The sequence below is a fragment of the Sparassis crispa genome (genome assembly GCF_003851025.1).
Source record: "Sparassis crispa DNA, contig_000004F, whole genome shotgun sequence".
NCBI lineage: Eukaryota > Fungi > Basidiomycota > Agaricomycetes > Polyporales > Sparassidaceae > Sparassis > Sparassis crispa.
In genome coordinates this window covers 3,072,328-3,098,300 of record NW_020939751.1, presented here as the reverse complement: position 1 = coordinate 3,098,300, position 25,973 = coordinate 3,072,328, and the positions used below count along the sequence as shown (strand labels likewise).

Genomic DNA, 25,973 nt, shown 5'->3' with positions numbered 1-25,973 from the left:
AGTCTGGCACCATTGTCAGCTGTTGCCATTGTATCATTTATAGGATCGAAACTGCATATGACAGGGTAAGCTTATGAACAAATGAGTTATAGCAGCCGGAACACATTACTTGGTGTTCACATTGTCAGATAAAGCATGGTCATCTGACATGAATGGTCAGAGAATGGTCATTGAGAATGACAACAATAACCACCCTCCTATGCTGAAGTGTATATCTGCTCACACCTCCATTGCTATGCGGATACTCCATTTACCTGCACAGCTAAGGACATCAAACTAGAAGTGACCTATGATCTCAGGGTGCTCTCCGACTATGTCAGGCCTATGTTTGATCATCACGACAGCCACCTCTTCCAACACAACTTTACTAATATCAACAGCAACCTCATCCCCCCCTGGGAGTGGCACGACAAACTGCGTGAAAAGACTTTTATCATGGTCATTGCCACTCTTCACTGCTTCTCACACTGTACTTGTCCTCCATAGATGACTTTGGCCAACAGGTGTATCAAATCCAGGCAATTAAGCTGCATGTGCTCACTGAATCCAATGTCCCCATCACAGTTCCCCATGTTCCTTACATGCCGCCACCCTTTACCATGGCCCCACTGCTCCCACATTTAACAACTTCCTCACCCATGTGCAAAAGAAAGTTAAAAAGAAGTGAATCAACACCAACTATCAAAGTGGCCGCTCTCTGACAGCTGTATGACTACTGTACCATTACAACCAATCTGGCCAGTCACACATCCGAATAAGGTTGGCCTGGCCAGAATTCTGGACATGTCCTATGTCACGAGTATTATGGTCAGATGGTACAACCTTAGGTACTCAGACTGTGACTTGGCCAGCTGGCCAGTTACTCCATCAGTTTTCCCTTCTCAGTGGCCAGCTTGGCCGGCTGACTGCGTGTTCACCGTCCATTGTCATGACTGTTCTGGCTGGGTGGCCGGATCATTACAAGACTGTCCATTATCACACCCTCAGCCGGAATGGTCGTAATGGCACAGTATATGTGGGGTATCTCATTTCCTTTCATGTTCTTTTAGTCAACTGTAATATATGTAATACTTGATGCTTAATGTCTCTCTTGCCATTTTGCCTTATCTTGTAACTTGTACATGTACATCTGTACTTGTTTGGAGTGGGCCACTGCTCCCATGGCAGGTATGATGACTGAATTTGACTAGCATCTTTGAAATTTCAAGAAAAAAGTAGTCAACATCTAAGTTGCATGATACCTTGAAAGATCTTATTATAAATGAGTGCCTTGTATCTATTTTTTAAATAACTTAGTGCAAATATGCCAGTTATTTATCAACTCTGTATATGGACATTCTAGTAATTTTACCAAAGTTAAAAATAAGCAGTAACTAACATACTTGGGAGGTAGAGTGTATGGTATTTAAAACTATAAGTGAAAGCATGACACAATGTGAAGTAACATAGTAAAAAAATAATTTATTACTACATGCTAACTTGTGACCATATGGGCAAGGTAAAGTCTAAGTGTTCAAAATGCTATTCAGGTATAGTTGAAAAGAAGAGATTCTTGTAGACTATCAAAAAGTACTTAATCTATTAACATCTCCACAGGACATGAGGAAAATAAGAGACTGGTGAGATAAAGGGTTGCTAACATGGCAGGTTTAGGGCTGGCAATAATGGACTTAAGGACTTTGCTAGCAGGCATGGTCTTATTTGCATTGTGGTTAAAGGACATTCTGAGTGAAACTTCCTTTAGGCCTCAAGCAGATAATTAAAATTACATTTAGCCAAGAGCTGATGGACAACAGCTTACTGACCATTCTACTAAGTTCATTCTCATGTTTTTTAAAACTTAAAAAGCTGGCTGCTATTCAGACCTTATAGCGGCCTTTAGAAAAAAAATTATACAAACTGTCATGTGAGGTTAGTGGAGTTTAATTTTATTAGTCATTTCAGTTTAATTAGTGATGTGGACATGTGTCTATTTTTTTTAAAAATATGTATCTTAAGATTTTCTGAATTATCTGTAATGTATCATCCAGTATAAATTTGTGGATTTATAATAAGAATTAATATGTCCTTTAATAGGATCTAATAATTCTAGTATACTAGCTTACTATATTATTCAACTTGTATGACTTCACTTAAAATCAGTTTGTAACAGCTTTATAATAGCACTGTATGACGGTATGGAGATGAATGAGAATGAAGAGAATGACAAAATGTACATGCGCCTTTTTTCTCACATCCAATTCACTAATTAAATGTGTCCAGAGACCCGAAAAATGTTGAGATTTATGAGAAACTCTTGAAGCTGGTGCCAAGGTTTTGGGATTCACTGAAAGATTTTGAGGAAGATACACTCTCCTCGCTTATCAGTCAGGTAACTGTCTTTTCTCACTTCATTTTCTTGTTTTCAACTTCTACTAGATGTCCAAGGCTGGCGGCCTTACACATTCATCGGACACTGCCTCTCTTAAAAGAGCAGCCTGATGCTACTTACCAGATTACAATCCGCAGGACGACAGACTACTGCCAACCTTACAGGACAAGTCGGACAGAGGATTTGAGCATCCAGAGTTCGCTCGTCTCCTCTGTCCTCGTAGTTTCCTAGAACAACTAAAAAATGACTAGGACAGGTGAGTATCATTTGTGGGTCATTTTGACTAGTGTCTCAATATAGGTTGACCATGTTTAGTGAGGTGATCCAATTGCGTGATGGTCGTGTTTCTGTCACCACAGAAGATTGGCCGTCATTTCTATATGATGATACCCAGCCATATGATCTAGCTAATATTGACAAGGGGCTGTTTCACAACAAGTTTTTACAATGGGTAAGCTGTAACCCCACTCACGTGCTTACGACAGTTTGTTTGTTCCTCCTTCCTACTATATACTGTTTATATCATGTTCATCTTTGTTGCCCTTTCCTTACTCTCTCCCCACAGCAATGAAGGTATGTACATGTACGCTGTCTGCTCTGTATCATAGTTCCTTACTCTCTCCTTATGGTAACGAAGATTATAGTTCACACCTGTTCCATCTTTGGCTGATTCTGAGTGAAGTGTGCCCTCGACTGGACTTGCTTACACTTTTTTTGAACGCCGCGCTCTCTACTTCCATCTTCGCACATTCCTTTATCTCGCCAAGCTGTTTGCCCCACGCCGGTCCCCATCTGTACCTGATCCCATTGGTACACGATCCAGGTTGCACCTCTCCTGCCTCATTGTCCTGCCTCTCCCGCCCGTCGTCCTGCCTCTCCCGCCCATCGTCCTGCCTCTCCCGCCCGTCGTCCTGCCTCTCCCGCCTCATCATCCTGCCTTTTCCGCCTCATCATCTCACCTCTCATGGACATCGACACTGAAGACAATGGGCTCGCTGCCTCTACATTGTCTTTTCCTGCTCTCACGCTTCTCTCTGAACTCTCTGACCTCTTAGCCGACACTCTCGAGGAAGATAGGACTTCCAACATGCATACTGTCTCCGAGTCCTTGCAGATCCCTTCCATTCTGCAGATCCCTTCCATTCTGCAGATCCCTTCCATTCTGCAGCCTCGATCTCAATCTGCTCCCCCAATACTCTCCGATCTGATCGCACAGCTCGCTGTTCCAAATCCCCCCACCTCACGACCCCGCACTGATTCTGACTCATCGGACTCCTCAGCTGATCTCCCCACATATAGCCACCCCCTGCACCTTGTGATGGACACCGCCAAGTCTGCTCGCCCAATTGCTGTAGTGACCCAACACTCCCTCAAACAGGCTCCTACTGTCTCCCTGGGAAAGCTCACCCCTGCCATCCTCCTTCAATGGAATCAGCATGTCTCCAATACTTCAAGAAGAAGAACGTTCCCAAGAACAAGAAGATCTTGCACGTTACCAGTGGCCTCATGGATGAGCTCATCCGTGATTGGTACTTGAGCGATTGACTTCCTCACACTCATGCAAAAATGTTGGCTTGACAAGAACTGGGAAGATGCCGCTCTCCACCAGCTCATATACTGCACCAATGTGATGATGAACTGTTTGAAGATTGGATTGTTGCGCTCAAAAAGCAGAATGCTCTCCTCCATGGCAGTTCCCTCCGCATGGACTCTACCATGCTCTGTGTCCATATCTCTGTGAATGCCTGTGAAGAGGTTCACCTCAAATGCAACAAGCCTACCTATCGTGCTATCAGCGACTTCAAGGACTGGAAGGACGCCATCACAACATTTGACAATGATCGCCTTGCGGACTGCGCCAGGTGATTTAAAGAACTCGATCTCTATCTCCATCATAACAAACCCCCCTCCTCTCCACCACTGCTGGGCACCCCACCTTTATTCCCAAGCTCACTCCCACCATCACCGATTCTAAGGCCCATGTAGTGCTTCTGAAACTTACTGACGCTGACTGTGCCTTGCTTGACAAGTATGAAGGATGCTACAAGTGCTGACGATTCTTTATCAAATGCAAGAAGAACAACTGCGCCCACGATTTCCCCGACGCAACCACCTACCAGCCCTTAATGGCCCTGTGGGCCTCGCTGCAAAGAAAGCCCATGACCTTGGCCGCACACATATAGCGGCCACTTCCACTATTGAGGAGATCAGAGATCTCACCATCGCTGCCATCAGTGCCCCACCTGACTCGCTGCTCATGTCCACCTCGAGCGTTTTGGGCACAGGCAACGACTGGGTCTCTGATGAGTATGTTCTCGCTGACCTCACTGTACCCCATGTTGTATGGCATGCTACCATTTTATCCACCTCCTCCTCTGCCCCGTCCTCCCCTATTCCTATGCTGATCAACTGTGGTTTACCATCAGTTCTGATTCGTGAGGACATCATTGAACATTTCCAGCTCCACCGAATCAAGCTCTCCCAACCCTTCCCTCTTGGCAACACTTGGGGCTCAGGACGAGAGGATGCACATGAGTGGGCAAAGTTACATATCACTTCTCCTGATTTTTCTTGGTCTTCCATCTCCTGTCAAGCCATCATCGTTCCTTCTCTCTGTGCCCCTGTAATTCTGTGTAATCCTTTCCTGAAATTCAATCATCTTGTACTTGACATCTCTGCTGGTTCCTTAATGGATAAGTGCACTCAATGCAACATTCTCATTGACGTACCTCGGCCACCACTTTCCCCACCCCCAACGTCTCCTGCTGAGCGTCGTCGAGAAGCCAAAGAGATGCACCACATACAAGCACAATTTTTCCTGGGCTAACATCATGACCGCATGCGCGATCTCCTTTGGAACAATGTCTCTCCAACCATAGCGGTCATTGCTGCTGTACGCTCTAAGATTGAAGAACTCGCTCATCTCGAGATGCTCGCTCGTGCAAATTCCGAAATGAAAGCTCATTTTTCTGATCTTTTCCCCGATGATATCCCTCACATTGACGAACTCCCCATGGATGTCTACCACCACTTCCATCTTAAGGACCCGAACATAGTCATTGCTCAATGACAATACGAATGCCCCAAGAAATAGCATGAGGCCTGAAAGACGCTCCTCCAGCAGCATCTTGACGCCGGACGCATGCAACCATTGTCTTCCCCCTACTCTTCCCCTTGCTTCCTTATTCCTAAGGCTAATCCCACTGCACTCTCACATTGGGTCAATGACTACCGCATTCTTAATGCTAACACTATTCCTGACGTTCACCCCCTTCCTAGTATCCAGGAAATGTTATTGGACTGCGATCATGGAAAAATTTGGGGTAAGCTCGACATGACTAACTCCTTCTTCCAGACCTGTGTACATCCTGATGATATCCCGTTTACTGCTGTCGCTACTCCCTTCGGTTTGTATGAATGGACCATAATGCCCTAGGGATGTCGCAATGCCCCCGCGACACACCAATGTCGCATGTTCACAGCCCTCCATCCCTATATCGGTTCCATCTGTCATGTTTACCTCGACGATATCATCATCTGGTCTGACTCCCTTGAGGAACACCATCAAAATGTCGAGACTATTCTTTCTGCACTACGCGCACATCATCTCTATTGTTCTCCGAAGAAGACCGATCTCTTTTGCCTTGAACTCCATTTCCTCGGGCACCGCATCTCCCATGCTGGTGTCGAAGCTGACGATTCCAAGGTTGAGAAGATTCTTGCTTGGCTCATCCCTTCTTCTGCATCTGATGTCTGCTCCTTTCTTGGACTTGTGAAATACATCTCTAACTTCCTCCCTGCACTCTCTAACCGCACCCGCATTCTGAATTCCCTCTCCACTAAGGAGTCTGAACGTGATTTCCTCTGGTCTTCTGAACACCAGACTGCCTTCAATGTGATTAAACAACTCATTGTCAGTCGCGAATGTCTCACTGTCATCGACCACCAGAACATGGCCGATAACAAGATTTTCGTATGCACTGATGCTAGTGACTGGTGTTCCAGCGCTGTGCTTTCTTTTGGCCCTACTCTTGAGACTGCTCACCTGGTGGCTTTCGATTCCATGCAGTTTAAAGGTCCTGAACTCAATTATCCTGTTCATGAAAAGGAACTCTTAGCCATCGTGCATGCGCTCAAGAAATGGTGTGTCAATTTAATTGGTGTCCCCTTCACCATCTACACTGACCACTGCACTCTCAAGAACTTCACATTCCAAAAGAATCTTTCAAAATGACAAGCTCACTGGCAAGAATTCCTTGCTCAGTACGACTTCGAGATTGTATATCTTCATGGTGAAGATAACACCATCGCCAATGCTCTCTCATGTCTTCCTGCCGACGTTGAGCTCCCCCTGATTGATCTAGTCGAAGTGTCATCGGTTGCCGCTCTATAACCTCTTTGGTCCGCTACTCAAAGCTTGTCCTCACTCTGACCTCTGCCTTTATCTCCTCCCTCATCTCCCATCATACATGCCACCACAACGCATCTCCGAGTGGCTTTTGACCCTGATTGGTTGGCCCGTATTCATTCCGGCTACGCTGAAGGCAAATGGTGCTCACGCCTGCTTCATGATCTCGTGGGCACTACCTGTGCCGACACCGCCACATGCCTGCTCCTCAATGGTAAACTTGATGGTTGCCACACTGCTGGTGGGGCCGTCATTGACAGACTTCTCTATATCAGTGAGTGACTTGTAATTCCACGTGTTACTAATATTCGTGAAGCACTTTTCCGCTTGGCACACGATTCCCTTGGACATTTCAGCTTCGACAAATCCTATGCCCATCTCTGCACATCCTACTACTGGCTAGTGCAGAGCAAGGGTATGGATAACCCTCAAGGGTCAAGGGTAAGGGTATCAAAGGGTAAGGGTAGGGGTATGGATTTTCAAACCCTTGTACCCTTGGAGGGTATCACTACCTATAGTATATATGATGTAGACAGTAACTACAGGGTGAATATAGAGTATGTACAGTCTGAGTACAACTTGAATCATGTTTATAGAAGCTTTAAAGAGAAAAGAAAACTGGTACAAACCTCAGACTTAATATATATAATGTCATTTCCTCAAATAAGGGCAAAGATTGAGGGGTATACCCTTAGGGTTTGGTACCCTTACCCATACCCTTACCCCTGGTCAAGGGTATGTACCCTTGGAGGGTAAGGGTAGGGGTATGCCTCAAAGTACCCAGGGGTATACCCCTGCTCTGCACTACTACTGGCCTCATATGCGCAAAGAGCTTGAGGAGCTTTACGTACCCACATGCAATGAGTGCCAGCGTAACAAATCTCTAACACGCAAGCCCGTTGGGCCCCTGCACCCTCTCCCCATTCCAGATCAGCATTGTGACAGTGTCGCAATCAATTTTATCGGCCCTTTACCTGAAGATGATGGTTACAATTGTATTGTCACTATGACCGACTGTCTTGGTAGCGATGTTCATCTCACGTCCATGCACACTGACATCACTGCCGAAGACTTTGCTGCACTCTTTTTCGAGAAGTGGTACTGTGAGAATGGTCTCCCCTTAGACATTGTGTCCGACTGCGACCACCTCTTCATCAGCCAGTTCTGGAAAGCCCTCCATAAGCTCTCTGGAATCAAGCTTCGCATGTCCACCTCTTACCACCCCGAGACTGATGGTTCCAGTGAATGTTCCAATAAAACTGTCATACAAATGCTCTGATATCATGTTGCCCACAACCAGTCTGGCTGGGTTCGCGCTCTGCCCCTCGTGCACTTCCAACTTGTCAATTCTGAGAATGCTTCCATGGGTTTTACACCATTCCAACTTAACCATGGATGTGCTGTCCGCGTTATCCTACCCATCACCAAGGCATCAATCAACTCGGCTTCTGACTGCCATGGCCTCGACGCTACTCGCACTGCAGAGATACTTAACCGTATGGAAATCAATGTGCTGGAGGCCCAGGACAACCTCATTCTCACAAAAACAAATCAAGCTCTTGCTGCTAACTCATCTCGGTCTCCTGAAATTCCTTATTCTGTCAGAGACCATGTCCTTCTCTCCACATTTTATTGCCAATGTGACTACATGCAACGTGGTGACAACCGCTGATATGCTCCCAGACCTCCTGGCCTCTGAAAATGCATTTTTCAGTGATTGCTCAGACCTCACTACTCTATGTCTTAGCCTCCGAGAGGCATCCGACCCTTTCACGACCTTATGCAAACTTTGGTGACTTCACGCGACTTTGTTCGACTTCTCTCGATTCCTCATGACTTCTCTCCGAGATTCGACATTCTTTCATCACTCATACGCCACTCTTGCATCTCCCCGCTGTCGGATACCACTTACCCGTTGTCCTGTGGTCTAGTCCGATGCACCCTGGCTGATTGCCTTCTAGGTCCATACTTTCCCGATGTCGCACCACCTCTCTGGATGTTGTGCTGACTTACTGGTTTGTCGTGCTGACTTATTGGTGTCGCACAATGGTCGCACCCTCTTGTTTTGCAAATCCCATTCCCTTTATCGTTTGACCTTCCCCTTCAAGACCCCTACCTTCGTGCTGGACTGGAGATGCCGTTAGAGTGTTCCATGTGGTTCAGGACAAGTAGCATATGTTTTCTGTCGATTTCCCTCTACTTTACCATTCTTTTCCATCGCTAACATACGACATTCACCTCTCCACTCCCTTTACCTATTTTTCCATTGGTCCTAGACCATTGCGACTCTTTCTAATGTCAGGATCCATCTTCTGATATTTCGTGACTTTCGCATTTCACCTCTCCCATTTTCCCCTCTATAAATACCTGCTGTATCTATGTCGATTACCATCGAAGACCAGTAGGAGACTTCTCCCTTCACTTGAGATCACTGAGAAACTGCGTTTACTGTGATAGCAACTTCGAACTGCAATATACCCCACTGCGACATAGCAAGACTGCTATACTTTGAGCCTGCGTACTGCAACTGTGATAGTGCACTGCGACACTGCGATAGCGACATAGCGATATAGCGATAGCGACCTGCATTAGTGTTAATCTGACTTTTGCGTTAGACTGACTGCGACTTCATCAAGACGGTGAATACTGCATTCCCCCATAGTGTTCTACCCTCACAGATAGTTCCCTTCCCCTTTGCGATTTAGTTCACCTTCGCCTATGAGTTTGGCAATCGGGTTGCAACTTTAGCTTCCTACCACCGACTTTCACAACTTTGTCGTAGATTGTTGCCCGACTTCGCGCTTACATCGCAAGCCCTTATTTCTTTACAGGTTGCATCCCCCTTTGGCTTAGGTCGAGGTTCTGGGACCCACTTGCATCATTTTACAGTTGCAATGCCCTTCCCTCTCACACAGATTGCCCCTGCTTCTCATTTGTTTTTAGTTGGGTTTAGGTGTTCGTGTCGGGTGTGCACTCATCACTGCGTTGCCAAATTTATGGTTTGCTACGATAGTCCTTACACTATCTCCCACTCCTACCTCGAGTTCTCCGCTTACACACTAGACCTTCCTCCACACATGGCCATTTTTCCCACCTTTCATTCTTCACTTCTCCATTCCTTTATTGCTAATGATGACTCCCTTTTCCCCTCCCAACAGCTGGCCTAACCCGGACCTGTGGTCACCGCGGATGGCCAGGAGGAATGGTTTGTTGAATGCATCCTCGACCATCATCGCCATGGTCATGGTTGGCATTATCTTGTTCATTGGGCCAGCTATGACCCCAATTCTGATACTTGGCTCGCAGGTGCCGATGTCACTGATCTTCAAGCTCTAGATGTCTTTTTACAGGAATGCAGTCTTGAAGCTTAAGTTGCCATGAAGTCCTCAGTGCTCAACACACTTTAATAAAATGTCTTCCCTTTCTGCTTGTCTTCTGCCACTCGCTTTCGCCCCTCGCTATCCCTTTTCCTTCTTTCTTTTACCTTCTCCCCATGCCAAATTTCTTCTGACCGGTGAGAGTGTAACCCCACTCACGTGCTTACGACAGTTTGTTTGTTCCTCCTTCCTATTACGTACTGTTTATATCATGTTTGTCTTCATTGCCCATTCCTTACTCTCTCCCCACGGCAATGAAGGTATGTACATGTACACTGTCTGCTCTGTATCATAGTTTCTTACTCTCTCCCCACGGCAACGAAGATTATAGTTCGCACCTGTTCCGTCTTTGGCTGATTCTGAGTGAAGCGTGCCCTCGACCAGACCCACTTACATAAGCTTCCTCTCCTTTCACGTTCATGGTACTGACTACAGATGCCAGGTATATAAGCACATTTTTACCGGGCCATCATCTGCACTTAAGGATATCAAAAATAAGACTACTAAGCATCCACAGACTCGTGAACCCATTGGTCGGAAGGTCTGACCAGTGTTACACCTGAAATTATCGGATATGCCACTGTGCAGATAAGTGCAGTTCAACTTCCATGTTGTCTGTTTATAGTTCTCATTCTCATCTTATTCCTCATAGGCATGCTTTTACATCAGCAAACAACATCTGTGGTCAGAAAATGATGGGCAATTCAACAATGGCAAGTTTTTCAATGCAATCATTGAACTGTTGTCTGATAAAGAGGACAAGAACACTCAGGAGACTCTGACATGGTGGAATGAGTAAGTTGTATTTGTCTCTGCTTATTGTTGCTCATAATTTTGGTTAACAGGCAAGTATTTGGGAAGAAAGAGGCAACATCAACAGTCACTGAGCCTGCTGCAACTAGCGTCACCCAAATCAAAGCTCAATGTGCAGCATGGCATGCAGCAAATGCTGCAAACCCTGTTTCCGGTCGTTCAATGTCTACTACTGCTGTATCGATGCTTAATAGGCCTGCATCACATCCTCCTGAACTACTGCAACACCGCAATTCTCTGTCCCAATCTCCCACACCATCTGTACTTCCCCCGCTCCCTGATCGCCCACAGATTTCCTGGCTGACCATGCATAAGTCTGATGCAGACTCGTACTGCACTCTCTCAGCCCTGGGTGAAAGCGTACTAGACAGTATACCCATGGACACAGCCTCCCACCAGCATCGCAGTCATCCACGTCACTATCATAGCAAGTCTCCTTCAGCTCAAGATCAGCAGAGCAAGGTGCCCACTCACACCTTTCAGTCATGTTACCTGAACTGAACTCCCATTTACCCTAACATTGTCATGAACTGGACTGCCATCGGACGTCGACCCATCAGTTTGTGTAGAGAGCTGTCAGTGATGAGCCCATGGCGATGAAGGGAAGGCTGGAGTGATGGGCCCACCGTCATGGGGGTAGTTCTGAGCAATGGGCCCACCGCCATAGGAGTACTTCTAAGCAGTGGGCCCATCATCATAATGCTATTATTTAGCGATGGGCCCACCACCATAGAGGCATTTCTGAGCAGTGGGCCCACCATCATAGGTGATGTTCTGAGCAGTGGGCCCACCGCCATAGGTGATGTTCTGAGCAGTGGGCCCACTGTCATAGATGTTATTATTTAGCGATGGGCCCACCATCATAGGGGTACTTCTGAGCAGTGGGCCCACTGCCATAGGTGATGTTCTGAGCAGTGGGCCCACTGTCATAGATGTTATTATTTAGCACCGCCATAGGGGTACTTCTGAGCAGTGGGCCCACTGCCATAAGGGTACTTCTGAGCAGTGAGCCCACTGCCATAGGTGATGTTCTAAGCAGTGGGCCCACCACCATAGGGGTACTTCTGAGCAGTGGGCCCATCGCCATAATGCTATTATTTAGCGATGGGCCCACTGCCATAGGGGTACTTCTGAGCAGTGGGCCCACTGTCATAGATGTTATTATTTAGTGATGGGCCCACTGCCATAGGTGATGTTCTGAGCAATGGGCCCACTGTCATAGATGTTATTATTTAGTGATGGGCCCACCACCATAGGGGTACTTCTGAGCAGTGGGCCCACCACCATAGGTGTTGTTCTGAGCAGTGGGCCCACCGCCATAGGTGATGTGCTGAGCAGTGGGCCCACCACCATAGGAGTACTGCTGAGCAGTGGGCCCATCGCCAAGAGTGTAATATGAAGGATGGGCCCACTGCCAAAGGTCAGAGGGTTGGCCATCACCAGAGCATGTTACTGCCAGCAATGGGCCCATCACCAAAGTACCCTCAGTCAGGGCCTTACTGCAAGCACCCATGGCATAGGTCATCTCCAGGACATGTTTCCGCCAGCAATCGGCCCACTGCCAAAGGCCACAGGGTTGGCCATTACCAGGGCATGTTTCTCCCAGTAATGGGTCCATCGCCAGAGTAGTCAAAGGTCAGAGAGTTGGCCATCACCAGAGCATGTTATCGCCATCAATGGGCCAACTGCCAGAGTATAATCAATGAGCAGTGGGCCCATCACCACAAGTGTAAGATGGAGAATGGGCCCACTGCCAAAGGTCAGAGTGTTGGCCATTACCACAGCATGTTTCTCTGAGCAATGGGCCCACCACCAAAGTATGATCAATGAGTCCAGATATATGGTGAACTATGACTTTACATTCTGATGATGGCGAGACTCAATTTGCCAAAAAGTCGCCAACCTGGCTCTCCTTCTCTGGTGCAGTTTGTCAAACTTGGAGGTCTGACTGAAACTTGGAAAAGAGGATTTATAAATACCATTCTATGAGTTCCTGGTATATGGCAAGCCATGGTTTTATATCCTGAAAATGGTGTGACTCAACTAGTAAAAAACTCGCCAACCTGGCTCTCCTTCTTTGGTGAAGTTTGTTAAACTTGGAGGACTGTCTGAAACTTATAGAAAAGGATTTATAAAGTGCCAGTGATGTCAGTTATGAAAGATAATCTTTTCCATCAATAAGTAGCAAATTTTCATGAGAATTGCTACTTTAAAGTAGACTTATTTGTAGGTGCATAGATTAACTCAGGATAATCTTTCAGATAATCTTAATATAATCTTTCGGATAATCTTTCGGATAATCTTTCGGATAATCTTAATATAATCTTCTGGATAATCAGAGGATAATTTTCTGGATAATCTGAGGATAATCTGAAGATTAGCAATAAAATACAATTTTAACTTTGACACCAGCCAGGATTGAACCCTGGACCTTAGGTTGATTTTATAGAATATAATTCCAAGTGACACTTTAGACCACTTGACCATTAGACCATACATCACAACTATCTTATCTTAAATTAAACATCTTTTTTTTGGAAAAGACTTAGCCAAATTCTGTCTATTAAAAGAGAATAAGTAAAAGACACTTGACTTTTATTATAGATAGACAAGACTTATAGACAAACAGTACTCTGCATCTTATTATAGTCTTGTCCTACAGCTTACAGTTTTTGTAAACTATCATGTAGTACTATAAAGTATCTAAATGTAGCCATCTATAATATATAACAAGTTATTGAGAGACAGTATTTTATTTGTTCATTTTAGGCTTATACTCTAGAGTCTATTATATTATAGACTGAGCACTTATACCTACAAGATCTTTATAGCTATCTTCCAATTATATAGCAAAGTTCTGTTTTACTGAAGTAACTGTAGAAACTTATATTCTATTAATTACATATTATACTACATTATATGAAGGCTGCAAGCATTAGAAAAGACTATAAGACTCAGAGTAATGTTTGTCTATAAGTCTTGTCTATCTATGATAAAAGTCAAGTGTCTTTTACTTATTCTCTTCTAATAGGCAGAATTTGGCTAAGTCTTTTCCAAAAAAAAGATGTTTAATTTAAGATAAGATAGTTGTGATGTATGGTCTAATGGTCAAGTGGTCTAAAGTGTCACTTGGAATTATATTCTATAAAATCAACCTAAGGTCCAGGGTTCAATCCTGGCTGGTGTCAAAGTTAAAATTGTATTTTGTTGCTAATCTTCAGATTATCCTCAGATTATCCAGAAAATTATCCTCTGATTATCCAGAAGATTATATTAAGATTATTCTCAGATTATCCAGAAAATTATATTAAGATTATTCTCAGATTATCCAGAAGATTATATTAAGATTATCTGAAAGATTATCCTGAGTTAATTTATGCACCTACAAATAAGTCTACTTTAAAGTAGCAATTCTCATGAAAATTTGCTACTTATTGATGGAAAAGATTATCTTTCATAACTGACAAAGATGAAAGTGCAGTGCCACCATTTTAGACTTCCTGAGTATATGGTGAGCCATGGCTTTATATTCTGGTAATGGCGAGACTCAATGTGCCAAAAACTCACCAACCTGGCTGTCCTTCTCTGGTGCAGTTTGTTAAACTTGGAGGACTGTCTGAAACTTGTAGAAGAGGACTTATAAAGTGCAGTGCCACCATTCTCTGAGTTCCTAGTATATGGTGAGCCATGGCTTTACATTCTGGTGATGGCGAGACTCAATGTGCCAAAAACTCGCCAACCTGGCTCTCCTTCTCTGGCGAAGTCTGTTAAACTTGGAGGACTGTCTAAAACTTGTGGCAGAGGATTTATAAAGTTAACTTCCATAATTTCATGAGTTTCTAGTATATGGCGAGCCATGGCTTAACATTCTGGTAATGGTGTGACTCAACTAGTAAAAAACTCGCCAACCTGGCTCTCCTTCTTTGGCAAAGTTTGTTAAACTTAGAGCACTGTCTGAAACTTGTAGAAGAGGACTTATAAAGTGCAGTGCCACCATTTTAGACTTTCTAGGTATATGGCGAGCCATGGCTTTACATTCTGGTAATGGCAAGACTCAATGTGCCAAAAACTCGCCAACCTGGCTGTCCTTCTCTGGCGAAGTTTGTTAAACTTGGAGGACTGTCTGAAATTTGTAGAAAAGGACTTATAAAGTGCAGTGCCACCATTTAATGAGTTTTTAGTATATGACGAGCCATGGCTTTACATTCTGGTGATGGCGAGACTCAATTTGCTCAAAAGTCGCCAACCTGGCTCTCGTTCTCTGGTGCAGTTTGTTAAACTTGGAGGACTGTCTAAAACTTGTAGCAGAGGATTTATAAAGTTAAATTCCATAATTTTATGAGTTCCTAGTATATGGTGAGCCATGGCTTTACATTCTGATAATAGTGTGACTCAACTAGTAAAAAACTCGCCAACCTGACTCTCCTTCTTTGGTGAAGTTTGTTAAACTTGGAGAACTGTCTGAAACTTGTAGTAGGGGATTTATAAAGTGAAGCGCCACCATTCTACGAGTTCCTGGTATATAGTGAGCCATGGCCTTACATTCTGGTGAAGGTGAGACTCAACCAGTAAAAAACTCAGCAATCTGACTCTCCTTCTCTGGCAAAGTTTATAGAACTTGGAGAACTATCTGGAATTCATAGTAGTTGATATATAAAGTAAAGCACCACCATTTCATGAGTTTCTGATAGAGGTTGAGCCATGGCTTCACATCCTGACAATGGCTAGACGTAATCTGGTGATTTTTCACTAACCTGGTGATCCTTCTCTGGTAAAGTTAATTCAAGTTGAAGCACTGTCTGGAATTGATAACAGTTGTTGTATAAAGTGAAGGGCCACCATATTATGAGTCCCTGATTGCTGGCCTGCCATGGTATCACATATAAAAATGCTAAATGACCAGCTGGCACTGCTTCTGTAATGAAGTCTGTATGCAATGGAGTATCATCTGAAACTTATGGCCAAAGTTATATACTGTGGAGTATGAACTGCAACTTGGAGTAGCAATATCATATCATGACTTAACAGATATTAATTCTCAATAACAATTAAGTGTAACTCTTTGGAGAGAGCTACACTTAAGTTCATGAAGTGTGTTTTGCTTCTCATATAACTAAATGCCAGACATTTGTTAGAAAATGACAGATATATCTTTTTCCAGACAACATGTAGTCAACTGTAATGTTAAGTGATTAGCAAGCTTTACTTCTCAGAAAGCAGCAAAGTTCACTTCAGAAGAGTTAGCAATATTTGACTCCGAGCTTTATAGACTTCTTATAAACTTGTCAAGAATCTATCTAGCTCTGATATAAGGTGTATGTAATCATCATCCTTTAATGTAGATAGAAAAATGTATTGAAGAAGAATCTCAAATATATAGAAGAAACAACATATAGGAGCCATTATGTTCATGTAGATGTGTGTGCACTCAGAGACTAAAAAGGAAAGTGTGATTCCTTGACCAGTTCAGCAAGTCATGTGAAGTTCATTAAAGGTAGACAATATTGAATTCTTCACATAACACTAAGTGATTGTGATCAAAACTAACCACAACATCATATCTTGCATATAAAGTGTTGTACTTTATTACACATAGTATCATGCAGAGAAATGGTAAGTTGTATGCTGAACTTCTCAAAGTGTTCACAGACCATTAGAATGGCTGTGTGTATCTTGCTAAACTTCAAGAAGTAATGCAAGGCTTCTAATTTAGAGCATACAACTGCTGTTGTAAGATTTAGTCACTCTTCCATATTATATATATATAAGATTATCACAGTCGGTTAGCACGCTAACTTGTGAGTGTATTGAGGATGATTAGATGTGACTCACAACCAACTACGAAGTCATACAACACTGGCATTGAACAGTAATGCAACTGCTGCTCTAAGTTTTGAAAGGCTTAGATACTTCACTTTATAATAAATAGCAGATTGTCAGCATTGAATCTCAGTGCATCCACACTTTGCCAAAATGTACAAACACAGCCTAACATCAGCCAGAAGTCCATATAAAAAGGACATCACAGTATATAGCTACTGCTACAACTTATAGTCAGTACTTCATATCATATGAAATTCATCAGTGTATGTGAAAAAAGAAGTATCAGGTTGTCAGTTACATTTTCACTGTGGCTCACCATCTATAAGGAACACATGAAATGCTGACACCACTTAATATAACATTTACTTCAATTTTTAAACAGTGCTCTAAGTTATACAACCTTTACCAAAGAACAAGTGCCAGATTGGTCATTTGTTTCCTGGTTGAGTCTAGCTATTATCAGGATATAAAGCTATAGCTCACCATTGATCAGAAACTCAGAAAGTGATGTCACTTCACATTATGAAATGTCTACTATAAATTCCAGACAGTGCTTCAAGTTTGACTAACTTCACCAGAGAAGAAGAGCCAGGTTAGTAATGTGTTTATTGGTTGAATCTAGCCATTCTCAGGATATTGAGCCATAGCTCCCATCTACAAGAAACTCAAACAATGATGGTGCTTCACTTGATACCGCAGCTACTATCAATCTTAGACAGTCCTCCAAGTTTGACAAACTTTACCAGAGAAGGAGAGCCAGATTGCTGAGTTTTTTACTAGTTGAGTCTCACCTTCACCAGAAGGTGAGGTCATGGCTCACCATATATCAGGAACTTATAAAATGTTGGCACTTCACTTTATAAATCCCCTACTACAAGTTTCAGACAGTCCTCCAAGTTTAACAAACTTCACTAAAGGAGAGACTTTTTGGCACATTGAGTCTCGCCATTACCAGAATGTAAAGCCATGGCTCTTCATATACTCAGGAACTCATAAAATGGTGGCACTGCACTTTATAAGTCCTCTTCTACAAGTTTCATACAGTCCTCCAAGTTTAACAAACTTCGCCAGAGAAGGACAGCCAGATTGGCGAGTTTTTGGCACATTGAGTCTCACCATCACAAGAATATAAAGCCATGGCTCACCATATACCCAGGAAGTCTAAAATGGTGGCACTGCACTTTATAAATCCTTTTCTACAAGTTTTAGACAGTCCTCCAAGTTTAACAAACTTCACCAAAGAAGGAGAGCCAGGTTGGCGAGTTTTTTACTAGTTGAGTCACACCATTATCAGGATGTAAAACCATGGCTTGCCATATACTAGGAACTCAAGAAATTATGGAATTTAACTTTATAAATCCTCTGCCACAAGTTTTAGACAGTCCTCCAAGTTTAACAAACTGCACCAGAGAAGGAGAGCCAGGCTGGTGACTTTTTGGCAAATTGAGTCTTGTCATCATCAGAATGTAAAGCCATGGAGAAGTACTCATGGTAATGGGCCCACTGCTCAGAACAACACCTATGGTGATGGGCCCACTGCTCAGAAGTACCCCTATGGCAGTGGGCCCACTGCTCAGAAGTACCCCTATGATGGTGGGCCCATCACTAAATAATAACATCTATGACAGTGGGCCCACTGCTCAGAACAACACCTATGGTGGTGGGCCCACTGCTCAGAAGTACCCCTATGGTGGTGGGCCCACTGCTCAGAACATTACCTATGGCGGTGGGCCCATCGCTAAATAATAACATCTATGACAGTGGGCCCACTCCTCAGAACAACACCTATGGTGATGGGCCCACTGCTCAGAAGTACCCCTATGGCAGTGGGCCCACTGCTCAGAAGTACCCCTATGATGGTGGGCCCATCACTAAATAATAACATCTATGACAGTGGGCCCACTGCTCAGAACAACACCTATGGTGGTGGGCCCACTGCTCAGAAGTACCCCTATGGTGGTGGGCCCACTGCTCAGAACATTACCTATGGTGGTGGGCCCATCACTAAATAATAACATCTATGACAGTGGGCCCACTCCTCAGAACAACACCTATGGCGGTGAGCCCACTGCTCAGAAGTACCCCTATGGTGGTGGACTCACTGCTCAGAAGTACCCCTATGATGGTGGGCCCATTGCTAAATAATAACATCTATGACAGTGGGCCCACTGCTCAGAACATCACCTATGGCGGTGGGCCCACTGCTCAGAAGTACCCCTATGGCAGTGAGCCCATTGCTCCAGCCCTCCCTTCATTGCCATGGGCCCATTGCTGACAGCTCCCTACACAAACCGATGGGCCGATGTCCGCTGGCAGTCCAGTTTATGACAATGTCAGGGTAAATGGGAGTCCAGTTCACAAACATGACTGAATGAGCTGGCCCACTGGTGTTGTCGAATTAGAGAGTGGTCCTAACCGATCCACTGCACGGCACAAACCTCGCACGAAGTGCAAATATTAGTACCATTCTCGGACTCGAGTCGAGTACATCCCGCTTATTCCTCCAGCATGTTTAGTCATGTGGCTTCCATGTAAGATAGGCCTCACTCATGCCCAACCACTTTAAGTGCCGTGATAAGGTTGTGACCCGACAGTTGCCCGAGAGTGATACTATTGATTTGAGAGCAATAAGTCAAAGTCTGATACCATATATGGTAATGGATGATGTGGTAAGAGTTACTTATCAGCCAAATATTTACCTGCTGGATGTTCACTCTGTTTGGTCACCATTCACTTTGGGTTGTTGCCGGCCTAATTTCTCTCCTACGAGGGCAAAATAAAAAAATGTGCTCCCTGGGAATATTCCAGAAGGTATTTATTAACAATCCCCAGGGAACACATTTCTAATAAAGGCATTGTGGAAAGAGGAATTAGATGAGAAGTGTGACATTAGATGCCCGATGCGAGTGGTTGGGTATGAGTAAGACCTATCTTATGTTGTATATGTAAAATGCTTAATATATTCAGATCATGCTGCTACTGATACAATATGCGAGCAAATCTTGCACGGCATGGTGTAAGAGTATGATGCCCTTGTAAGGCTTGTCATGGTGTAAGAAACTTGTGAGGTTGACAGGAGCCTGGTGCAAATTCGGCAGCCTTATAGCTTCTTGTAAGACACATTAGCAGAAGAACCAGTTACAAATAAGGGGTGTGTAAGGCTTGCAGAGCCTTGCATCACAGGTGCACCCTTGCAATGCCTGGTGACCCCTTACAATATTTTGACACTTTTGCTGATGTGAATAGACAGACAAGTGACTACAAAGTAGGGGAGCTCAGACCAATCGCAGTGTCCGCTGCAGCTCTCACTACACTACAGTTTTCGCTGCAGATGTGATATTATGTGATACAGTTCAGTTGTCACACTCGCATTATCCATGATACCATTATGACATGATGCTCATACCATGGTGAAGTCATAAATGCATATATCTGCACCATGATTATTTAGATGATAGTAATGAGATTCAAGTCATAGAGAGCCCGTGGTCCATGTGACGCATGAGATCACAACAATGTCACACATGGTCACTACATGGTCACCGCTTATCTAACCCAAACTCGGCCAAAAATCGTAGCATAGCAAAAGCTGCAGCGGACACTGCAGTTGGTCTGAGCTCCCCTAGTGAAGAAAAGTGTGAGAAGAGTGAGTTGTGAGGGCAAACAGATAAGATAAAGATCTTATCAGCTATGTTGGGCAATGTTTGGCCAAGTCGCATCAGTTTTCAATACAAAAATTTCACAGTCTGACCGAATGCAAGTTGTAAACAAGTAAGCAGAGCAGTAAGTAACTTTGTTACTGGAGTGGACCCTAACTCTAGGTGTCCCATACAAATTTTGTATTGAAATTTCATTCTCACAGCTTGGGGCTGTTTCTCATCACACCCAGGGTCCAACTAGAATGATTCCTTTGTACCTCATTCATCGTAACTGTAGCCTCTACGGCGACAATTGAAATCTGTGTAACCTGCAATTTGCGGTGTCTAATGTCAAAACATCATAGTGCCCCACCAAACAACCTTCTCCAAATAAGCTAGCAGGTTCTGCCATGCTCACACAGTGCTATGGACTTATGCATAATACTATCAGTGACCCGGATATGCCATATGGCCCAGAAGTGCCATACTTTCTTCTACAGTTTGATTCTCTGCACCGACTGCCTCAAAATTATTCAGGGATGCTCTCGTACATTGCACTTCAACACTGTAAAGGTTTAGGAATTAAAACGTAGACCACTTTGGTCCCACAAAAATTGGGATTGCCAGAATGTATTTGGCTGGTGCCACACCTTGGCATGTGTTCAAATTGTTCAACACTAGTGAGAAAAATCCGAAAAAATAGTGTCTAGTATTCTATATGCTAGAGAAACATTCTCTGAGATGCCGTGGACAATCTGGCAAGACAGCGTGTGGCGGGACCAGAAGTGCCATATTATGGCACATCTGGGGTCTGCAGTTCTACGCTTAGACCACCGTCACATGACACAGTTTGCCATTGTTTTTTTTTTTTTTTTTGAGAAGTGTTCCCTGTCAGGGTGTGACTGTGTGCAGACGAACAAGGTTTGCTCACATGGTCCACTGGATACGGGAATTTCACCCAAGATTACTTCACCAAAGGAAAAATGCAGAATTACGCACACCCGAGGTGTGGGTAGTGTGAGGCTCAACATCTCTGTCATTGCTCTGACCAAAGGTTGGGCTCGAGAGGGTCTATACCCACTAAAACCTCTGAGAGAATCCAGTCTTCAGGTAAGCTTTGTTCATTTTTGAGAGTGCCGTTCCAGGTGGAGAGGACGATTGATTTTAATGAGGCTCGTGGGCCGGGGCAAAGGGTGGCCATGCGTTGATCCAGTTTGAGGTGTAGATTGATGGCTTTAGACCATCTTTTGGTGATCTCGGTCTCGGTATGAGAGTTTTTGGGCCCATTGCAGTCCCCAATGCGTTGTTCGCATCGAAGTTTCCAGATGAGGTGTGCGGTTTCCGACATGAGGATTCTATAGAGACGGCTTGTGCCGGGGCGGGGGTGGCCATTTTGGTCAGTGAAGGAGATGCAGCTGCAGCTGAGGATGCGGCCCAGGGTTGAGGTTGGCCATGGGAGGTTTTTGCGGCTCCAGATTTTTGCACAGAGGGTCCAGACTGAGGACTGGCCGAGTGCAGTGCACTTAGAGACGATATGTTCAAGAGATTCTTCTTCGTTGCAGATTTCGCAGAGGGCACGGTGTTCAAAGTCTGGTATGTGGTCCCAGAAGTGATTGCAATGGTGTGCTCCATGCATGGATTTCCAGAGGAAGTCTTGGATGTTGCGTGAGATGTCCTGAGATCTGACTCCTTTCCAGAGAGTTCCGTCTGTGGGGAGGGAGTCTGAGGTGTTCTGAGCTGCATATCGTGCAATGTCAAGGTTGATGGTGGTGTGGAGGTCGAATGGGGAGGGTTTCGTGGATTGGATACCTTGGTAGGCCAAATGTTGGGTAAGAGAGGAGAGTTTGGCCCCAGTAAGATCAAATAGGGGTGGGATTGAGGTGTCTAGGTCGTTGGGGATGAGCTTATGTGCGCCAGCATCGGCTAGTGCATCGGCGCCATCATTTCCGGCATTGACGTTATGGCCTTTAATCCATTGGAAGGTAGTGATGGCCATTCATTGTCTGAGGTGTGCGATGATGGCCCAGAAAAGGTGTTGATTAGAGATACCCAGCCAGCTGCAGTTCTCCCATTGTTCGAGCTTTGTTGTTAAGCCATCAATTGCGTATTTTGAGTCGCTAATTATGTGCAGGGGGGCTACACGGGGGGCATCTTGTGCAGTAGCGAGGATGGCCATGATTTCGCCAGCCTGATTTGACTGATTTGGGCCAGGGAGACGAAGAGCTTTATTTTGGGGGTCATTGTGGCCGAACCAGACATCGGCACCAGCTTGGGCATTGGCCTTGCTGTTGTACATGCAAGATTCATCGGTGTAAACAGTGAGAGCTTCCTCAGGTAGTCCATGGCCAAGTCGGTATGCAGGTTGGACAGAGCACAGCATGGGGTTGGTGAAGATACAGAAACCATTCGTGAGGTGTCCGTGTACGGTGAGGGTCGGGTTAAATAATATTTGGTCATTGTTTGTCTGGGCGGTGTGGTTGTTGTGTTTCTGGTGGCAGGTGAGGGTAAGGTCATCAGGAGGAGGAGTGGGATGGGTCCCATTTGTTGTCAATGAAGAGTAGCAGTTTCACAGCTGCTTTGGAGCATTTGTTGGGGTTTTCGCATCCATTGGAGCAGTCGAGGGTGCAGTATTTGCATCAGCAGTTTTTTTGGGGGAGGTGGCATGGGGTTAAGTGTGTGTGTTTGGTGCATTTGGTGATACATATGAGGTCTCCGACAGTGGTAGCCGAGTGAGCATTGCGGAGGCAGTCTGAGGAGGGGACATTGTTGAGGGTGTTCAAGCCTGGCTTGGCCCCAAGATGGTACCACATCAGGAGTTTTTTTTTTAGTAATTGAGATAGTTTGAGGGTTTCAAAGGTGACATTGAAGGTTTTCCCTGTTTTGAGCATCGTTCGGATGATTGTGGGTAGATTAGAGCCAGAGTGGAGGGCGATGTGACATGTTTGGAGGAAGGGATTCAGTTGGGAGGAGCGGCAAATTCATCTAGTTGCTTTGGTGACATTTTCGCTTATGAGTATGTCGGCGATGTACGCCCATTTAGGGTGAGATGGTGAGAGCGTGAGAAAATGGCCGAGGTGGGTGAGATCAATTGCCTCATTTCTACTTCTGAGGTTGAGGAGACCCAGTCCGCCGAGAGAGATGGGAAGGTATAGAGTGTCTATTCCTATCGTGAGGGAGATGTTATCACCCCACATAAAGGCGCGGGTGAGTTTAGTTAGTTGTTCTTCGATGTGTCGAGGCATCCCCTGGGCGGTGGTAAGGTATTGGCTCATTCTGCCTACAATCATTTGGACTATTAGGGATCGCCCGCGAAGGGTAGAGTGGCATACAGACCATTGGTGGAGGGCCTTGGTGATTTTTTCGATTACAGCTGCCCACGGGGTGGTTTGGGCAACGTTATTCCTGAGCCATGTGCCAAGCATGCGTATCGGCTCGCTGTCTTCAGTGATGTGTATGGAGGGTGGGAGCGGTGGCATGGAGGGTGATGTTTTCCGGGTTGAGAGGAGGGAGGTGCAGTATTCGGTGCTTCCGATCAGGATGATTTCGGTTTTTGAGGTGTTAAAGCATGCGGAGGACGCCATGCACCAGGTCTCAAGAATGATTTGGAGGGATGCAAAATTGTCGTGCTCTGAGAGGTAGGTTGTTGTGTCATCTGCGAAGAGTGTTGTTATAATTTGTTGTGGAAGACCAGAGACTTTAAAACATTGGAGTGTGGAGGAGAGGAGCATGCACGCAAGGAGTTCGATTGCAAGGTTGAAGAGTAGGCAGGATAGGGGGTAACCTTGTCGGACTTCTCTTGTGACATGGAAAGGGGAGGGTTCAGGAATCTGTTGGCGTGTTAGGGTCTGCCATAGATAATCATGGTTTATGCGATCATACACTTTTTCTTGGTCTAGCGCTACAATGATTCCGTTTTCTTCGGTGGCTTCTGCGTAGTTGATCATGAGTTGTGACAGTTGTATCTGGTCTAGTATGTTTCATCCCGGGAGGAAACCAGCCTGGTCCATGTGGATGATGGAGGATGCAACCAGGGAGAGGCAGATTGATAGGACCTTGGTGAAGATTTTGTAATCGGTGTTCAGTAGGGTGATGGGGCAGTAGTTTGCTATATCACATGTGTCTTTTTTCTTGTATAATGGGCATAGCCATCTGTCCACAAAGTGGGTTTCTGGGGAGACGCCAAAGGTTTGGATGTCGTTGTATATGGAAGTGAGGGTGCTTATGATGTTGAAGGTGGTCAGGCCCGCTTTTGTGCTTTGGCAGTCTGAGGGGGATGGAGGGTGCTCATCGTGTTGGATGCTGTCATGGTATTCACGTGCTAGTTCAGCCATTTTGTCGGAGCGAGATTCGTACATAGGGGGGTCAAAGTGTGGGTGGTGTAGGGAGAAGATTGGGTCGCGAGGTTTACGGGCTTTACTAAGGTTGGACCAGTATTTGCTTGGTATTTCAGCTTCCAGGCAGTGTTGTGCCTTTGTGGAGGTGTGTGCAGTTTTGTGTCATTCTAGTTCTAGGTCAGTGATTTGTTTTTGGAGTAGTGCCACAGAGCACACCTTTCAGTCATGTTACCTGAACTGAACTCCCATTTACCCTGACATTGTCATGAACTGGACAGCCAGCGGACGTCGGCCCATTGTCACCATGTTGACCTCTACCAGCAGTGGGCCCATACCTTTCATGTGTGGGATACTAGCAGTGGGCCCACCGCTAGTGTTCTTATCCCAGTGCTCGGCCCACTAGCAGGGCATATTACAGTGTTGTAACCGTTAAGCAATGGGCCCACCGCCACAGGTCAGAGGGTGGGCCGACGCCAGAGCATGTTATCGCCATCGATGGGCCCACTGCCAAAGTATGATCAATGAGCAGTGGGCCCATCGCCACGAGTGTAAGATAACGGATGGGCCCACCGCCAAAGGTCAGAGTGTTGGCCATGGCCAGAGCATGTTTGTCTGAGCAATCGGCCCACCGCCAAAGTATGACGAATGAGCAGTGGGCCGATCGTCCAGAGTGTAACCTGAAGGATGGGCCCACCGCCAAAGGTTAGAGGGTTGACGATTGCCAGAGCATGTTATCGCCAGCAATCGGCCCATCGCCAAAGCACCCTTAGTGAGGGCCTTACTGCAAGCACCCATGGGATAGGTCATCGTCAGGATATGTTTCTGCCAGCAATCGGCCCACCGCCAAAGGTCAGAGTGTTGGCCATGGCCAGAGCATGTTTGTCTGAGCAATCGGCCCACCGCCAGAGTATGACAAATGAGCAGTGGGCCGATCGCCCAGAGTGTAACCTGAAGGATGGGCCCACCGCCAAAGGTTAGAGGGTTGACGATTGCCAGAGCATGTTATCGCCAGCAGTCGGCCCATCGCCAAAGCACCCTCAGTGAGGGCCTTACTGCAAGCACCCATGGGATAGGTCATCGCCAGGACATGTTTCCGCCAGCAATCGGCCCACCGCCAAAAGCCAGTGGGTTGGCCAACACCAGAGCATGTTATCGCCAGCAATCGGCCCACCGCCAAAGGCCAGTGGGTTGACGATCACCAGAATATGT

At 45.4% G+C, this 25,973-nt stretch overlaps 6 protein-coding genes across 6 annotated transcripts; 4 read left to right on the top strand and 2 right to left on the bottom strand.

Annotated features, from left to right (window-relative positions):
• Positions 1-2,938: 2,938 nt before the first annotated feature.
• On the top strand, positions 2,939-3,908 carry SCP_0510640 (hypothetical protein; the record flags this gene model as incomplete). Its single annotated transcript, XM_027759117.1, has 2 exons — positions 2,939-2,944; positions 3,195-3,908. 2 exons carry the CDS (start codon positions 2,939-2,941, stop codon positions 3,906-3,908), a joined length of 720 nt encoding a protein of 239 aa, XP_027614918.1.
• Positions 3,909-4,439: 531 nt separating this feature from the next.
• SCP_0510630 (hypothetical protein) lies at positions 4,440-5,198 on the top strand (the record flags this gene model as incomplete). The annotated part of the gene is made up of 1 exon (XM_027759116.1): positions 4,440-5,198. The coding sequence occupies one exon, from the start codon at positions 4,440-4,442 to the stop codon at positions 5,196-5,198; it is 759 nt and encodes a 252-aa protein (XP_027614917.1).
• Positions 5,199-5,843: 645 nt separating this feature from the next.
• Positions 5,844-6,605, top strand: SCP_0510620 (hypothetical protein; the record flags this gene model as incomplete). The annotated part of the gene is made up of 1 exon (XM_027759115.1): positions 5,844-6,605. One exon carries the CDS (start codon positions 5,844-5,846, stop codon positions 6,603-6,605), a length of 762 nt encoding a protein of 253 aa, XP_027614916.1.
• A 321-nt stretch (positions 6,606-6,926) lies between these two features.
• SCP_0510610 (hypothetical protein) lies at positions 6,927-7,157 on the bottom strand (the record flags this gene model as incomplete). The annotated part of the gene is made up of 1 exon (XM_027759114.1): positions 6,927-7,157. One exon carries the CDS (start codon positions 7,155-7,157, stop codon positions 6,927-6,929), a length of 231 nt encoding a protein of 76 aa, XP_027614915.1.
• Positions 7,158-7,785: 628 nt separating this feature from the next.
• Positions 7,786-11,336, top strand: SCP_0510600 (hypothetical protein; the record flags this gene model as incomplete). Its single annotated transcript, XM_027759113.1, has 4 exons — positions 7,786-8,020; positions 10,846-10,951; positions 11,002-11,230; positions 11,295-11,336. 4 exons carry the CDS (start codon positions 7,786-7,788, stop codon positions 11,334-11,336), a joined length of 612 nt encoding a protein of 203 aa, XP_027614914.1.
• Positions 11,337-12,197: 861 nt separating this feature from the next.
• Positions 12,198-12,482, bottom strand: SCP_0510590 (hypothetical protein; the record flags this gene model as incomplete). Its single annotated transcript, XM_027759112.1, has 1 exon — positions 12,198-12,482. The coding sequence occupies one exon, from the start codon at positions 12,480-12,482 to the stop codon at positions 12,198-12,200; it is 285 nt and encodes a 94-aa protein (XP_027614913.1).
• Positions 12,483-25,973: the final 13,491 nt, after the last annotated feature.